General features: G+C 34.2%; 1 protein-coding gene across 5 annotated transcripts; it reads left to right on the top strand.

Annotated features, from left to right (window-relative positions):
* Nucleotides 1–8,347: 8,347 nt before the first annotated feature.
* LOC127848794 (uncharacterized) lies at nucleotides 8,348–18,011 on the top strand. Of its 5 annotated transcripts, none has more exons than XM_052381438.1 (3): nucleotides 8,361–8,443; nucleotides 9,028–9,140; nucleotides 13,989–18,011. In XM_052381438.1, exon 3 carries the CDS (start codon nucleotides 13,991–13,993, stop codon nucleotides 14,966–14,968), a length of 978 nt encoding a protein of 325 aa, XP_052237398.1. In that variant the 5' UTR covers nucleotides 8,361–8,443; nucleotides 9,028–9,140; nucleotides 13,989–13,990; the 3' UTR covers nucleotides 14,969–18,011. The 5 variants fall into 5 exon arrangements, with proteins under 5 accessions (XP_052237375.1, XP_052237383.1, XP_052237398.1 ...); XM_052381431.1 differs by having other exon boundaries at nucleotides 8,386–8,459; XM_052381415.1 differs by lacking the exon at nucleotides 9,028–9,140 and having other exon boundaries at nucleotides 8,348–8,459.
* Nucleotides 18,012–18,614: the final 603 nt, after the last annotated feature.

Raw genomic sequence — 18,614 nt, 5'->3', positions numbered from 1 at the left:
TTTTTGTATCCAATCACTGCACGGAGATGTTATTGGTTCCGATGTGTCTACGTTATCAAATCCCTTCAGTAACAAACCAGTGATATGATCGACTCAATTTCTCTATTTATTATCTACGGGTTTTGAGCAGTAATTAAATAATATAATGTTGATGAAAATTACACTGAACTTGTTAAAATAAGAAACTATAAATGCGTCCATAGGACGGCCATACGCTTGTTCTATTTCATAATCTGAACTTTAGTAATACTATATTGTAATTATATTGGCAATATGTTATAAAGATGATGGTTTACTTTCATGTATCTACATACTGAAGTTTCATGACAATAAAGTGTTATCGAGTAATTTACCGATGTTAACAGATTCCTATTTTATATAACAGACATTAACTTCTTTGAATCTGATCTCATCCGTCTAATATGAATTCTCACTTAACATCGTCATATGTAATTATATGAAGTTTATTGAGTAATGAGCAGTATTAAACACGTGCAGTATACACATGCTGCTGGTTATGACGAGCTATGGACTCGGTTCTTGCCCGCAAATCTGATTATATGCTCGTGCCCTGTTACTTGAAATTCCTGACTTGCTGACAAAAAGTTACCCGAGAAAAATCCATTATTTAAACACTTATAATTTAACATCACTCTTTATGTGGCAGTATGTGCATTCATAAAATAATAAATAAATAAATAAATTTTATTTTGAGTCGGCAAGACATATAACAAATAACATAAGCTTCAAAGCTTTTTAACCGACTAAACAACAAGTGTAAGCAATAAAACATGAGTAAAACAGCTAAAAGAAAGATCAAATACATGTTTTTAAGGGTGAAAGCACAAATTAAGATAATAAATTACATGCAACACTGAAATAAGTTTGACAATATTAAAGCATTGATAAAATTTGAGGCAATTAAAAACTGTGTAGGAAGCTGCTGATCTAGACCTGCTAGTAGGACTAAAAACTGCAATAAGACGAGTGAATAAGAATCTGAAATGAGAATTAAAACTCGATATCTGTAGGCATTACATACACATTCATGATCAATTCAGATCTTACAGAATTTTAGTTGTGTTGGTAGAATTTACCGTAAACCTATTGCGCAGAGGTAATCGCTGCGAGAGGTTCGAAAGGGTATAAACGCAGCTTTTTGCGCAGCCAATATACTTCAGAATTAAATATGACTGAGAGAATTCCTGAAGCATATGCTAGGGTTTTCTTCTATAATTTTAAAATGTATTTTCCATAATACAGAAAAATATACTAAACATACGTATATGTATACAACATTTTTTATTGAAAATCGTAATGGTAATGGGCTTTCAAATTATATTTTGCTTTATAATAATTATTAGTATTTTTTTGTGAAATTAGCTCTTCTAATTAAGTATAGTGTAACTCTGTAAGTTGTCATGCTGCGTTTTCCATCCATATTTTTATATTCTGCGTTTTCTTACGGTATCTTTATTAGCTGCAAAGCTACATGAAATACACCTAAAATGCAACTTTCGTTGCTGCGTTGAAAGCTGCATATATACCGCACACTTTAAGAAGAAAAACAATCTTTAACGATTTATATGAAAATTTCTTTTTTTTTCTTCAGGCCAATATGTTCCCATTTTTATCGTCAACTTAAAAATAACATTCAGTTCGTATGGCGAGAGCTTCTTCCAAAAGACAGAAAGCCCTTTTTCTAAGAAAAAATAATTGTTTCTATAACTGTTAAATCAGAAACGGTATGTCGTCAATATTGATCATGAATACGGAATCGGTACTTGTTTACTCGTTTTAGCTCGTTTAATTTCTATAAGTGACTCTAAGTTCAATTTTAATGTAAGGTAGTCATATACTACACACCACACATTTTAGTCGTAATATTTGTTAACCACGGTATGTTATCATCGCATTTATATTGTTGTTTGTTTAGACATTCTTATAGAAATCACGCGTGTTTATCCATGTACTAAGTATGCATATTGGGTTTCCATTCAATGACTTCAATTATGTATATACCTTATGTAAAATACATGTATATATTAACCAATGCGTACATTTTTAAAGCGTCGTTATGCATGTTAAATCTAGCATCAGAATATTAATCACCTTAAACAATTCTTTGCGTTAAATGTCCCATGGGTAAATACTTTTGTTTCCGCTCAAAACTTTATAATGAATTAGAAAAATTAATATAATATCAGATCATTTTTCCTCGCACTAGCCAATATGTCATAAGCGATTAATGTAGTTTAAGGTCTGTATCTGTATGATACTCGAAACTAGCTCACTTATGTGCAAAACTTATCGAGGGTGTGTGTGTGCGCTTTGGTGTTACACTGTTAGTAGTACGATTTAATTAAGACACTTTTGAATTGATCGTTTTTTGTGCAAGTCACTACACTGTCTGGTAACAAGTTCCAATACCGAATAGAACGTGGAATATAAGAGTTTTTGTAAATGTCAGAGTTACTTGTTGCCGGTTTGATCGATTTAGTATTAGAGTTGCGTTGTTTACGTTTGTTGACTTTTAAAAGATTGTCAGCGGGGACGGCCACCAGGTCGCAGATGATCTTGTGAAAGAAGACCAATCGTTGGTCTCTAAGTCGGTCCTTCAATGGTTGCCATTCCAGGTCTTTGAGCATTTCAGTTACACTGCTCTTGCTTTGGTAATTGTTGCAGACAAAACGGGCTGCACGCTGTTGTACTCCTTCCAGTTTATTGATGTCTTTCTGGAGATATGGATCCCAAACAATGTTCGCATAGTCTAAAATTGAACGCACTATAGATAGGTATGCCTGCTCTTTAAAGTTTGTGTTGCTGTGTCTTAAATTTCTCCTGATGAATCCAAGAATACTGCTTGCAGTTGTATTATTAGAACATTACAATAACCACGTGATCAACCACGTGTTAAGGATTCCCGCTTTATCCCGCTCCGATGATAAGCCCTGCGCATAAGCTATCTAGCAGCGCAACTGTATAGACGCTCATATGCTACTGTAAATATGTAAAAATAAAATCGTAGAATAGAAGCTCGTGTATCTTGTGATAGTGCCTTCACATTAGTGTTGACGCTCGCATAATAAATACACAATATACAACACTTGCTATGTTACAGACTTTATTAATATGTGTTGACCACTTTAAGTTTTCACTGATCTGAACCTCTAGATATGGATTATCTTCAACTTTTTTTAAAGAAATAGTTGTTCAGAAAATAGTTAAACGTTGATGGTACACGTTGTCTATGCATTGACATGAGATAACACTTTGTTTCGTTAAACCTCATTCCCCAGTTGTTTTTTTATCATTTTTTAAGTGTAAGTCCTTATGTAAGTTTATATGATCTTCGTAAGAGTTTATTGGTCGATTCAAAAGACAATTGTCGGCAAAGAGACGTACTTCTGATGTTACACTTTTCGGAAGATCATTGATATGGCACACAAACTGTAGGGGACCGAGCACTGTACCCTTGGGCACTCCGGAGTCTACTGTGCATGTAGAAGAGGATTCACCTTCGACAATAACTTTGTGGCTTCTTTCCATTAGAAATGATTGGATCCATTTTAGGATGTTACCCTTTATTCCCTGATTTTCAAATTTGTAAAGTAGCTTCCGATGTGGTACTGTATCAAATGCCTTACTAAAGTCTAGGTAAACCATGTCTATTAGTTTCTTTTTGTCATACATTTTCATGATATCATCCATAGTTAGTATTAACTGGTTTTCACGGGAATTTCCACTACGAAATCCGTGCTGAAGTGATGTATGTTATATCGCTCTAGATGTTTCAAGATGTGTTGGCATAAGATGTGTTCTAATAATTAACAACAGACGCTTGTTAAGGATACTGGGCGGTAATTGCTAGCTTCATGACGATTGCCCTTTTTAAATATGGGTGTAACGTTCGCATTTCTCCAGTCTATTGGTAGAATACCTGTAGATAGGCTTAACTGGAAGATATTGGTTACTGCAGGTGCAAGTTCCTCTGAGCAATGGCGGAGTACTTTATTCGGTCCACTAGCTTTATTTACATTCAGTGCTTTCAGAAATTTTTCTACACCAGGAATTGTTATATTTATTTCTGTTATTTCGGGGTAAGAAGGTTCACTTAACTCCGGGTTACTTTCTTTTGGATCGTCCTTGGTAAATACTGATTTGAACTAGTTGTTTAGAATTTTGACTGTCCTGATATAATTTTTCGTTACTTTTTAGTCCTGATACACCCACATTGTCAGTACGTTTTGATATTATATATATGTACTTCCAAAAAGACTTATTATTCCCATCTTCCATGGACTTTGAAAGGTATTCATTCACGTAAGACCAGTGTGCATTCCTTAGTTCTTTCTGTAGTTTACTTTTATAACGTTTAAATTGGTCCCAGTCTTCTGATGCCTTTGTTTTGCTCTTTGGTGCAGTTTATGTCTTTTCTTGATTTTGTCTCATGTCAAATAAAAAGAGTAACAATGAGATTAAATTTAACTCTTCATTTAAGGATTTTGAAATAACTTGGGATAGTTATACATTCAATTATGTTTTTGCAACAACATGCTGGCTTCTTTTTGGTAAACCGAGAAAGTTTCTTTTTTGAAGTTTTTTTTTTATTTAAAGCGTGTGACCAAAAACCTTGCTACACTTCAATACCCGTATCTGTTTCTGTATTTCTGCCGTTTTATTATTTCCCAAGTTACAGATAACATGCCTACAAAATACAAATAGCAAAATCTCAATGGCAAATCGCGGCAATCTCAAGTGTCAAAATAACCTCCGAATGCCGAAGTGACTACAGTCCGAACTCAGTTGCCGAAATAACTAGGGTGTCGCACTAAAACGCGGACCAATCTGCGGACGATATAGATTATATAGTGATCTGTGGACCATATAGACAAAGAAGGATTATATTGAATTTGCGGACGATTTAGACAAAGATGGATTATATCGAATCTGCGGACGATATGAATAAAGCTGGAATCTGCGGACGATATGGATTGTTATTGAACAATGGTTTTGCAATAGTTCACGCGTGATGTTCTTGTACGTGAATATTTGAAAGTAAATATTTTTAAGTTATTTTGCTATTATTGTAGGAAATTCAAATTTTTTCATAAACACCAACACACGTAGGTTTAAAGGTTTAGTAACAATACATTAAAGAATTACAATCATTTAAGAATGATCACATACACAATGAGAAGCAGGAATATATTGCTATAGAATATAAATACATGCTGCAATTTGTGCGAACAGTACAGTAGAGAATTAAAATCGTGTGCATCATCAAAGAATTATTATGTACTCAATGAAAAACAGACATCATATATTACTATAGAATATTAATGCATACATAATAGAATGATAAATAATGTGTAATGCATACGAAAAGGTATTTCAACACATAAACAAGCTATTGCATGTTACAAAAAGTGCAAACAATACAGTTCACAATTACAATCATGAACATCATCAATTACTGTTTATTAAACAATGACAAGCAAGCACAAAACTATCGAATGCTAATGTATATATGAGCCGTGTTCCGAGAAAACTGGGCTTAATGCATGTGCGTAAAGTGTCACCCCAGATTAGCCTGTGCAGGACGACACTTTCCGCCTTAACGTGATTTTCGGTAAGGAGGGACTTCCTTGAAATTGAAAAATAAAAGCTGAAAATGTCGACCCTGATTAGCATGTGCGGACTGCACAGGCTAATCTGGGATTACACGTTACGAACATGCATTAAGCCCAGTTTTCTCAGAACAAGGCTCATATAATAGAAATTTTGAAAATGATGAATAATGTGTAACATAATCGAACATGTAATTTAGCACAGTTAACCATGGTAATAGGAAGCAAAACAACAGAATAAACATTTTCAAGTTATTGCATGTTGCAATTTGGGCACACAAATTGCACACCAACATTAGAAATGTCAGAAGGTGCATTAACACATTGCTTGTGAAACCAGTTTGTTCATTTGTCGCATTGAACTTGATCTCCTAAACAAGCTGGTAAATAACAAATACAATATAAATCAATCGATATTGAATTCGTTTTATTGTTGCGTCGAACACTGATTGTTTTACTAGTTGTTGGGAATTCACTCATATGTTCAGAATCTAAACAAGACAAAAGATGTTCTCTTCACTTTAAGGAATTAAATATAAATTCAAAACAAGGTTTTTTCCTAAAACACAACGCTGTGGCGTGCGCAATAGCATAAAGACCACAATCGACGGAATTATCTTGTTTTTGCACTGCCGGAACTATATTAATGATGTCTTCGCCTTCACCATAAATTTGCGCCAATTGTATTTTCAGACCATCAGGAATTATCCTATCATCGGGTCTTGTATTGGCCTAAATTGTCAATTAAATAAATTTTATTGTTGTGTTGGTAAGATGTTACCCAATGATTGGTTGTTTTGTCAAATTTTGCGACCTTCTCGGAAAGTTGAAGGCCGCCAATCTCATTTCCGAAATGATGTCTTAAAAGTATATTGACTGCCTCTATATGCTGAGAATGTAGTTTTACGTTGTTCGTAATTTCATTTTTTGTCATTTATATTTTATTTGAGGTTTTCGTTCCACCATAAAATGATTTTAGGTGGAATGGTATCGCGACGGTCGCTAATATCAATACATGTGTTTACCGATTCTATCTTTGTAAGAGTATTTTTGCGCATTTTCACAAAATTCTTATCATCATCGGCATCGACGATATACACAAAGAAGGAATCTGCGGACCATATACACAAAGAGTACATAGTAATCTGCGGACGATATAGACAAAGAAGGATTCTGCGGACGATATAGACAAAGAAGAAATCTGCGGACGATATAGACAAAGAAGGAATCTGCGGACGATATAGACAAAGAAGGAATCTGCGGACGATATACACAAAGAAGGAATCTGCGGACCATATATACAAAGAGTACATAGTAATATGCGGACGATATAGACAAAGAAGGAATCTGCGGACCATATATACAAAAAGTACATGGTAATCTGCGGACGATATAGACAAAGAAGGTTATGCGGACCATATATACAAAGAAGGAATCTGCGGACGATATAGACAAAGAAGGAATCTGCGGACCATATATACAAAGAGTACATAGTAATCTGCGGACGATATAGACAAAGAAAGATTATGCGGACCATACATACAAAGAAGGCGTACGTCAAAAAAGAAGATATCTATTATTTTTTTATTAAATGAATTTTACATATGCGACCTTGCTGCACACAATAAATACTGCTTTAAGGTACTTAAAGTTGCATGTGATACGTTTTGAAATTAGTGAAGATGTCATTAGAAAACATTGCCTTTGAAATTTATTAAGTGTTATATTTACGTTCTTTCATTCATATACTGCTAAAAACCGTTAGGCTACGCTTAAGTAATCTGGATGACTTGTTCTCAAGATTATTATCAGCTTATCACAAATTAGTTAAAATAACATGCCACTTTCTTGTGTACTTGAGGCAAACGATAATCGATAATGCGCTAAATAGCTTCAGAAAGGACACTAAGGGTGCATATTAATTTAGATTGGAACTTAAGATTTTACGTTACAATTGATAATTATTTGGTTAATACAACCACATATATTTTGATCATATTATACACACTATTACATTGCAAAATTCTAGACAAATGATAACAATAGTGAGTCCTAACAGGTTTTTTTTTCAGAATATAAGACAATAACGGTGCATTTATTATATATTTTTTTCCTTCACAAATGACCCTTATCACACAATGGTTTCAACTGTACTTCTGAAAACATAAAATTAAATCAATACATATATTGAAAAATGTAATCATATTATAAACAGTATAATTCAATAAAAGACGCTCTATATTGAGTTGAATAGTATGAAAACATTAAGATTGTTAAATCTTAAATAACTGATGTGTTAATTATCCATAAAGTACGTAATGTCTGCTATTAAAATTGGATGTGGAATAAAACTTGGTTTTACAAAAAGTATGTAATCGTATTATCCTTTCTTCATTGAATCAACGCAAAACATATTTAAATTACGCAAAACATATTTTAATTATCATTTCTTGTAAGCCAGTCACACCATTCAGTGTACTATGGTATTTTTCCTTCTTTGTGTATATTGTCCGCAGTTTCCTTCTTTGTTCATATCGTCCGCAGATTCGATATAATCCTTCTTTGTATATATGGTCCGCAGATTCCTTCTTTGTTCATATCGTCCGCAGATTCGATAATCCTTCTTTGTCTATATCGTCCGCAGATTCGATAATCCTTCTTTGTGTATATGGTCCGCAGATCACTATATAATCTATATCGTCCGCAGACTGGTCCGCGTTTTAGTATGTGCCATAACTAGGTCCGGATTCATCACAGGCCCCCGGGGTTCTCTCTGAAAAACTACGTAATGGATTGAGAGGAAACGAAGAAAGGTCAAATCTTGAATGAGTATACCAACTTATTTGCAAAAGATACTTTTCGTACATTCATTCAAATAATATTTCTGTGCTCGTAACTTTTGCATAAACTAAGTCTCAACGAATTATTTTCTGCTCCTTCTTTTGAGTAAAATCCGGATGATTTTTATGATTCGGACAGAAATCATAACCATCTTTCTTCTAGATTTAGACATTTCTTATGCATTTAACTAATAATTCAGGCGAAGAAGCAAATTTTCATGTGTTTAATGAATAATATTTTGTTTGAAAATGCAAACTTAACTAAACAGTATGCCGGGAAACATTTGCAAAAAGGTCAACTCAACGCTCGGGTTTCTTAGACGGAATTTAAAACACTGTCCCCTTGAATGTCATCAAACAGCTTTGCATTGCTTCAATCTCATCTTGAATATGGTTCAATTATATGGGACCCCTTTCTTAAAAAGGATATTGACAAAATAGAAAAAGTTCAACGTCTTGGTGCACGGTTTACAATGAATTAATACAAATCCAATGAAGAAGGATTTGTTACAGTATTACTAATATGCTCAATACTTTAAAACTGAATTCTCTTCAAGAACGGCGCATCTACAATCGTTTGGGGATGCTCTACAAGATCGCAGGGGGTATGGTGCTGCCAGAGGACCCAGATGAATACCTGACATCTAAACCTCAACGAAGAACTGTCAAAGTAAAAACTTACTCTGACTATACATCATCAAACATTTTAGACCGACATATTACAAAAAACTCTCGTGCATTCAAAATTTCTTGTGCTCAAACAAACCAGTACAAAAACTCTTTTACTCTTTTTTTCATGGAAACACTTGTGTTGTGGAACCATCTGGAAGAAAGTGTGGTGCGCAAACGGACAGTCGAGGGTTTTAAACAAGCCCTCCAAGATCACTTCTGAAGCCTCCTCCCCCGGTAGAAATATACCAGAAGTGGTCCTTCTACGTATTTGAACAGATACAGATACATAAAAAAATCATCATGTATCAAACATGTATCCTCCGGTTACCGGGAATCAAGCAGTTATGAAAATTAGTAACAGAATTTCTGAACTAATACAAACAATGTAGCAATATAAAGTGATTTACCTTCAAATACTTATTTAATTTCCGTCAAATACATGTCAGATTTTTTTTACAGTGTGTTTAACCAAGCAAAGCCGATAGTTCCATACACACTCGCAATACACTACGCGACCCGTGATTTTTGCCGCGATTCTCACATCACCGCAATCGATGCAACGTGACAAATTGCGGTGATTCCGAGCGACAAGAAAATTTGGGTGATGTCTCGGCGACCGTCGCGCGATGTATCTCGCTGTAACGCAATCAGCGCGAATCACCGCAAATCAACGCGAACCGCCGTGGTTCACCTTTTTAAGAGATTTACATTAAGGGTTACACTACATTACATGTACATGTAACATATATGTATACACTTACATTATACATTGCAATAATAAAGCTTTTGTTGTTGTTGTATGCAATGGGCGTATTAGCTAAAATACTCCCGTTCCGACATGAACGTGATGAAGTAATGACGGAAGCTTTAACGGCTCAAAATTAATATAACAGCGCAGAAGAATGATCATGCAATAATTATTTAACATAACATGTAAACATTATTTAACTAATTGCATTAGCAGAATGTTTATTAAAACTTACAATCAATTATATTCCAGGCCCGAATACACTACCACTGTTCAAATTCCATATTGTTGCAATATACATGTAGCGTAGCACTGTGTAAATTGAAAGTTGCATAGTGTTTCGTCATTGGTCGGTTATAAATACCTTGTTTCTTTACATGGTATTTGATTTCGACGAAACTAATAATTTGGTAATTTACGATAAATATGATATAAGTTTTCCATTTAAACTTTCATCTTACCGTGTGTGTTAATTGACGTTATTAATTATGTTAATACTTATTTTTGCATTTCATTAAGAATTATAACGTGCATATCTAGCCCTTTTGTTAACAGTGTTTAGCAAATTATTCGCGCCTTAAGACACGGGAAATTGTTTAAGTAATACTTTCATTTAAAGGTTAAATGTAATCGGTAGATTACATCTAATTATTTGAACTAAAATATGCTATACTTATTTATTTTCTGTTTCAGGCTCCAATGCGGATAACTCGTGTTACTCGCGTTACTTTCCGAGCGTTGAATATACATTCACAATGCTTGATAAGCCGGAAATCGGAAATACATAACTGTATTTTTTAAGTACATGTTATTATGACATCGTGGTAAATAATTTGTTGTTATTACATCATTGCCTATATATGAAAGCCGTTAAACATTGTGTTTGTTTTGCTGAAAAAAAACACGAGTATATCAACGTACCACTTAGCGTTCGCAGAGTTCAATAAATTTATGATGATGTATAATGTACATGCATTTCTCTGGGTTTTCACGCCAAAAACAAAAAACCCTCAACATTTGATTATTTAGTGTGTACTGTCCAGTGGGTGATAGTGTTTGTTCAAGTGTCTAATTGGCACTCTTTGTACGTGTTCAAACTGTGAAAAGATGTTACAATCACAGAAACAACAGGATGGCACTGCCAATTAAGTGCGATAATGGATCAAAGGGCATTGTCAAAAAATAACAGTTTGGATATATTTTTCGGCGTTTACTCGGATGGTCTCTCACAACAAAAAAACTATACAAGTCAGGGTATTATGTTTTACTTCTATCAGTAACGATACGGATACGGCGTGTTTGATTTGAATTGACTTTAAAAGAAATATCAAATTGTTGGCGATATAACTGTTTTAAAAATACCAAAGAAACATTTAACCGAAATCAACAGAATTCAATGTTCTCTGCGCTACGCAGTTTGTATAAAAAATCAATACTTGCACACTCGTATACATTGACCTTGTACATTGCCGCATAATTTTCGCGCTCTTTTGTCGGGAAATATACATGACTATATTGAAAGCATTTGTAAACGTCGTGTTAACATTAAAACATCGGAAGTGTGTTTCGGATTATAAATTTTTGTTCTGATTTGGGAATTTAATGGAACATTTATACTTATGGTATATTTGTTTTGAATTGTATATTAATTTGTTACAACGCTTTATGTGTGAAAAAAATGTTTTGATAGTATTATGCATTAATAGCACAATTTCCAGAAGGAAAACGTTTTTTTACATGAAGGCGTATGACGCAATAAAACGTTTTTTTTGTAAGATCGTATTGTATCAATCTAAATTTAAATACGCTCGTCCAATGAAAGCTGTGTCCCACATAATGCGCTGTACTCTTTACACTTCTGAAAAATGGCGTAGTCATATGGTTGTTTTAATGAAATTCTCAAACATATTTACCGACATAAATGTTCAAAATTATTTTTTTGATGTTGGATTATCGGATAATTGTGAACATTAGAAGCGTTATGTACATGTATAAAGTTATCGATACGATTCGGTTTCTATGCATGAATTGGCGAGTCATCGTTGTCACTGCGATCACGGCGAATTGCGGCGAATCGCAGCGAATCACCACAACATTGAGGGGATTTAGCGCGAAGATTATCTTGCTCTCGCGCGACGTCGGAGTGACGAGTCACGTGAAATCGCGGTGATTTTCCACCTAAAAAGCAAAATGCCCGCCTTTACTTCGCAAACTAGGCAAAAATCACGGGTCGCGTAGTGTAACATCCACTACCCGAGTGTTTACGAGTGTTTACCTCATATCGAGAGGTCAAACCAAAAAGGGAGAGTGCTTGATTGCAATAGGCATTAAGTCAAAACAAACTTAAAAATTTAATTAACTGATTCTGAACATATTTTGTTCAAACTGAAACATTTACATGTATTTAACTTGTACAACTTCTATTTACAATTTAATAAGTTTCTGATTTATCAGTCATTCTTCTTTTGAGCAACATGGACACATAAAAGTGCTCAAGAATTGCATAAACACAAACATTCGCCATTTGTTCAAATAAATTTTGGCGTACAGTCCACTCTCGTTATCTCGAAGTCAGCGGGAAGAAGAAAAAATATCGAAATAACGAGAGTTCGAGATATCCGATTAGGCGTTTTCAAAGAAAAAATGAGACAAAAATTTACCTTGTTTTTAACATTTAAATACCTGCTAAGTCGTCTAACTAAAGCCGTCACCGTGTGGCATAATACTCTCTACCTGATATATACGCGTTTTTACGTGGCAAGATTAATTTTGCTATTTAAATGCTTAAAATGACGTTTTAAGTATTACAGAATTGCATGAACACATGCGGTTATAATTTTTCTAAACTGTCGAGTAAACATCCGGTAATGTTACTATTTAAAGTTATGATGCAATTGACCTCCAATCAAGACGAGGGATTTCCATCTGAACATGCGTAAATCACGTTCCGGAATACTGAACTGTACATGTATATTTTGTAGTTTGAAATATTCTTTCAAGTAAGCCATGATAATGACTTTTGACTGATAGAACAACATTCTGTAAATTTGCAACGGTTTATATACGCAAAAATATAACTCAATGCATTTTGGAATGTTGTTTGTAAAAACAATTAGTCTTTCGGCCTTTGGGCAGGCTGTGTATTAATTGCAGTTAATTGATGTTAAAAAGTGACAGGCCTTACTCAAGTGATAATGGCTGACGACATAACACACGTGTAATCAGTGATGCAATTAACGGATCAATTTCCTACCGCACAGTATCGGGAGCAGCCAGGCGAAGCGGGACAGTGAAGTATCAGAGACAATTTTTCTCACCTTTTGCCGACACTGGAACAGTTATTCGCACTTCGAGATAAACCACAGTAAATACATGCAAAATCGAGACTCGGGACAAAATTTTATATCGACATAACGAAAATCGAGATAAGCGATGTTTATTTATATAGATAAAGAAGGAAAAAAAATGAGACATTGAGCTTACTTTGACATATCGAGATATCCGATGTTGAGAAAATGAGAGTAGACTGTATATGGTTTTTTTAAAGATTTGATAAAATTGGTGTCCAATCAGGACGGGGTATTTCTGCTGAACATGTGTAGATCTTCATGTCACCTTTTTTCCCAATATGCGCACACAGTTCTTATGGTAGATTGTTTCTCATTTTCATATAACATTTTCTGAGAATTAGGAAAAAGTATTTTCTTTAGAAAAAAGTATTTTCTTGAAAATAAATCAAATACAAGTGTTGCGTTAACACGAGCACAGTTGACTGCTTCACTTTGCAATTTATGTGTAAGTTTAATGAAGATGACCAAAAAAATGGAATACTGCAGTAGAGATAAATTTAAATTATATCAGTTGAAGTAAGATTTTGGTATGCAATAATACTTGTTACTTCCTCATTTTGGTTGTGTCTGTATTTATTTTCAAGCGAAGAAATTTTAGTGAAACAAGATACTCGTCGCGTGTGTGACGTCATCACGAGAATCTTGTTCTTAACGTAAAGAAACCGATAGATAGCAGGAGACGCTCAATATGATGGAATCGTACGATATTTATGCGTGTAATAGACCTCTTGTTTTTATTTTTCTGCAGGAATGGCAGCGATTAGGACCATAGAGCAGTATGTTGAGGAAATCCTGCAGCAGTTGACAGATGCTGACTACGACAGTCTAACCTCATCATGTGACACACTGGAAAAGATGAAGTTCAGTTCAAAGCTCAAACACAAGCTTAACTACTGGCGGGTGATGCAGTGTTTGGGTGAGATCGGGTCAGATCGGCTAGTTGGTTTCCTCATCAAGGTAGACAAGTTGTCATGCAAGTGTCATTTAAAAATGAATTTCACATGTCTGATGAGGCTGTTTTTGGAGTCCATGTGCAATATTAGGGTTATCAAGAGGTTCAGTGAACATCAATTGAAGATTGTGCCTGTTTTGTATCGGGGCGTGAGACAGTCTGAAGATTCTAACCTGACCGCACTCTGTCTCGAAGCAATCTTGAGGTTGCTGTATGTCGGCCGTACAGACAGCGTGGAATTTTTTGTAAAATATGGCTTGATGAAAGATATTTTTCTTGAAATTAGATCTAAATGTGCTTCAAGGGTTTTTTCCCTTCACGCAATAAATGTTCTCTTGACAAGCTCACAGCTGCTCTTGTCCGTGTCAGTCTGCGGCACTGAAAACATTAGGAAGCAGGTGGCTAGGTCTAGTGCCTATAAGTTGTTCAGAGAGAAAGTTTTGAGAATGTTGGACTCAAGTTCACACAAATGCAGTATTCTGCAGCTGCATAGAAACTTTTTGGAGATTAACAAAGTTCTATCTGACGAGAAGGTTGCGTTGGAGGCTTTTAAAAACTGGGATCCGAAAGAAAAGCTGAATGATTTACAAGAACAAGACCAGGTTTACATATTTTGTTCATCACCAAGTTGCCGGAAAATATATGGCGAATGTGGGAAGTTTCGTTACTGTGGAGCATGTAGACTGGCCCGCTACTGTACTGAAGCGTGCCAGAAAGAGCATTGGAAGAAAGGCCATAAGGATTCCTGCCAGAGGGCAAGGACAGACATCGGCTGAAAATAAAGACGTTGATTGGAAGTAGATCACAGTGCTTCTGTTAATATTTAACTTTCGTTTTGTTGGTTGTGATATTAAGTTGTGTACATGAACCAGTATTAGTTGAACAAAATGTCAATCTACTTATCTAACCATAAGGGCATTGAAAATACTTGTCTTTTATGTTTATATTTAACCTAGTTGTCTTTGCATCTGTTCATTGACGTGCTTCTTATATTGGTTGTGTTTTTATGCAGTAGTTCAATAGTGCATTTACTATTTTTGTATGTGAGCAAAATGTGCTATAGATTTATTGTTAACTGCCAAATTGAATGGCAATACTTGTTTTTTTCCTCTTAATGCCTTCAATCACTATATTACTTACTAAGTTGTGTACAACATGACGAATGGACTAAAAAAATATAAGCAATAACTCCTAAAATACTGATTAGAGAGTTGTGGTTTTAGTACTGTGCACTTCTTCTCAATGTCCTCTATAAATGTACAAAGTTTTATTTTAATACCTTCAATACAAAGGGATTTATGCTTCACACAGGAAAATTCACTAAAGGGCAATAAGCTCTTTGTGTCCTGACTTGTACTCTGCTTTTCCTCTTTATGCCTTCCATCGTTTTATGAAATATATGTTGAATCCCTTTAATACTTTATAGAGTTATTCTGTGCACAAGAAGCCATATAGAATGGCGGACGGATGGAAAGAAAGGACATACAATGAGATTACTAATTAACAAATAACTATAACTAATAAAATGGAAATGTAACTTTACCCTTTTTGGCAAAAATGTACCCGCTGTACACTGTCTCTGACAGCTCCATTAAGATCAGATTCAAAATTCACCATCCAATAAGACTTAAATTCAAGATTGCCCCAGTAAATTTGTGCTCTAGCAATAATAATTGATATACATGTACATCATTGTAATATGAACTTGTTCATTCACTGACAGATCAGTAAGCAATGCGTGTTTGAATTTATATAGAATTCTTAATTGTGATGTTATTTAAGGTAATTGAACTTAACTCTCTTTAAGAGAAAAAGCAATTCTGAGTTAAATAATAATTAAAGTCTGATACATGAAGAATTGTTTGTTTGAAATAGGTCTTGGAGCTTTCTTTACAAATTTAAGACTATCAATTGAGTCTAGGTATTATGGAAAATTATAACGGGATCCGGACATAAGCCCCCCAGGACATGTGCAAAGCTTTATTTTGCCTTTTATATAAGAACAGGGTAAATAGCCTACCTTGTTTGTGTGTTGGTCTCATTTATGCCAGGTCAGAGACAAAATAAAAAAACATGCGATCATCGTATAATTATTAAAATCATTTTTTAAATGAATGGGAGCAGTTAAGTAAATTACTCCTTTTGAGAGAAGAAATCTTATACCTGTAAATGTCGTTGTTTTTATTTAGCTCGTAATTGTTTTACTTTCAACCTCAAATTATAGTGTAGCAGTTTGTAATTACATGTATATTTATGAACATTTTATAATCGATGTTGTAATAGCTACCGTAGACAATGTTACATTTTGAAGAAATAATCTGTTTGGAGATCAATGTTTTGTATTAAGATTATGAACATTTAATGTTTTTCTTAGTAAAAGAGTAAGTAAGTTTATTTCAGGATTTGTTTACCAACATATAATAAGGAGATTTAGCTTATGACTATATCGAATATCCATATACAGGTACTGACATTTGAGTGTTCATACTTCACAGACATCTGATCAATCACAGAAGATCTGATCAACTTCACAAGGTGCTTTAAACTGATATTTTTTTGTTCTAGCCTTTTATGTTTGTTTCATGTTTGTGGCATTACTCACATAATTATTGGGCATTGATGTTTTTTTTCACTTGTTTACTTTTGTTCATATATAACCGTACAGTAATTACTCTAATTTTCTGACACTAGAAGAATTCGGACACTCATTTTAAGCCAAAATAAATGTATGTTTTACTTTTATTTTGGACACTGAGATGTTACTTTATTGTAATTGACTTAAACTTTTAAGAAAGTTCAATTCTATGAGAATACTATCTAGTTGTGATATTCTGGTGACGAAAAAATGGCATGCAATTTTTCAAAGGGATGGCGGTTATAAAACCGGGCAGATCATTGCAAGAAGTCTGTGGACTGTGATCTTTGCTTTATTTGGTAAACAATTGTTTCACTCTATAGCTTGAGAAACCAATAAGTTCTGCATAATTAATTCACAGTTTTTTGGTAATAATGCTTTTTTGCATTGGGTCAAGAACAAATTAATGTCAATTATGAAAATTGATTACAATGTACTTTTGAATATAAGTGTTACCTAAATAAGTGCATGTAAACAATTGAGTTGTCTACTGCGGTAAGTCATTATGCCTCTTCTCAAAAAGTTAAGTATGATTCAAAAGCAAACTACTAAATCATAATTAACACAGTTTATTTAAGTTGAATTTAATAATAAAAAGTTCATTATCCAGTATTGTATCAAATGCTCATTTTTTTGGTGTACGAGTGGTCAAAGTTTATCCTTTGAAAACGTTTCTCCAAAACAAAATAACAAATATGAAATAGTTCTTAATTGATTGCAAACATATCTTCAAGCCACTAATACTTTTAAGGCGTGAAATTTACAAGAACATGCTATCATTGATCAAACCATTTGGTGAGTAAGGTTACACCAAGGAATATCCCAACCGCATGTTAATGCGATAGGTAAATTGTCAGGGTGACTCTAAATTTTAAGATACTGACTTTTGGAAATATTTTTGTGTTTCTGAATTTTGGACACTTCCAAAGTCATTATCTGTAAGTTTCAGAAAATATAGAGTAATTATTGCTTATTTGTTCATCTTGTTTATTTGATATTTTACGGTTCTTACCTATTGTGTTCCTGTATGATACTGGTATTATAATTTACATGATTGTGGCATTACTTACAGATACATATCGGGCATTGATGTTGGTTTTTACTTGTTCACTTTTTTTTTACATATTATTTTGGGTTAACATGATCAGGTAATAACATTTTCAATAAATGTGTTTTTAAACTGGTTTGCTCTTGAAATTAATTCCTCATACTGAGTAATAAAATATTATCAAGTTTTTACACTACAGAAATCTATGTTTGGGCTAAAAACAGACTTCAGCAGCTTTGTATGAAATGGTGATTGTCCAGTCCATATGTCGTTGATTCCATTCATACACGATCAACTAGATGTTAATGTCGTGTAAATTACCAGGTCTTAAGATCATGGGTCTAGGTTATGCCATTGTCTCTTTAATGGAATTTGTAGAGCGTTTACAATACTAAATTTTGTGCAATCTTATGACACTGCCTTCATCTGGCATGCACAATGTAGATGTGTGACCTACTGTACTTAGTCTGGTTAACCAGGTTTTTCGAAGAAAAAAAATGGTTATTAGATAAACGAATGTCGGCGGGCGGGCTGGCGGGCTGAACAAGCTTGTCCGTGCCATAACTCTGTTGTTCATTGTTTGATGTTAGACGGTGTGTTGCGCGTAAGAATTATGTCAATATCTCCAAGGTCAAGGTCACAATTTGAGTTTGAAAATGGCCATAAATGAGCTTGTCCGGGCCATTTCTTTGTGATTCATTGTGAGATTTTAAAATCATTTGGCACATTTGTTCACCAT

This window comes from Dreissena polymorpha, chromosome 1 (assembly GCF_020536995.1).
Source record: "Dreissena polymorpha isolate Duluth1 chromosome 1, UMN_Dpol_1.0, whole genome shotgun sequence".
Taxonomy (NCBI): Eukaryota; Metazoa; Mollusca; class Bivalvia; order Myida; family Dreissenidae; genus Dreissena; species Dreissena polymorpha.
The sequence above is the reverse complement of the archived record's forward strand: the minus strand, read 5'-3'. Positions and strand labels throughout refer to the sequence as shown.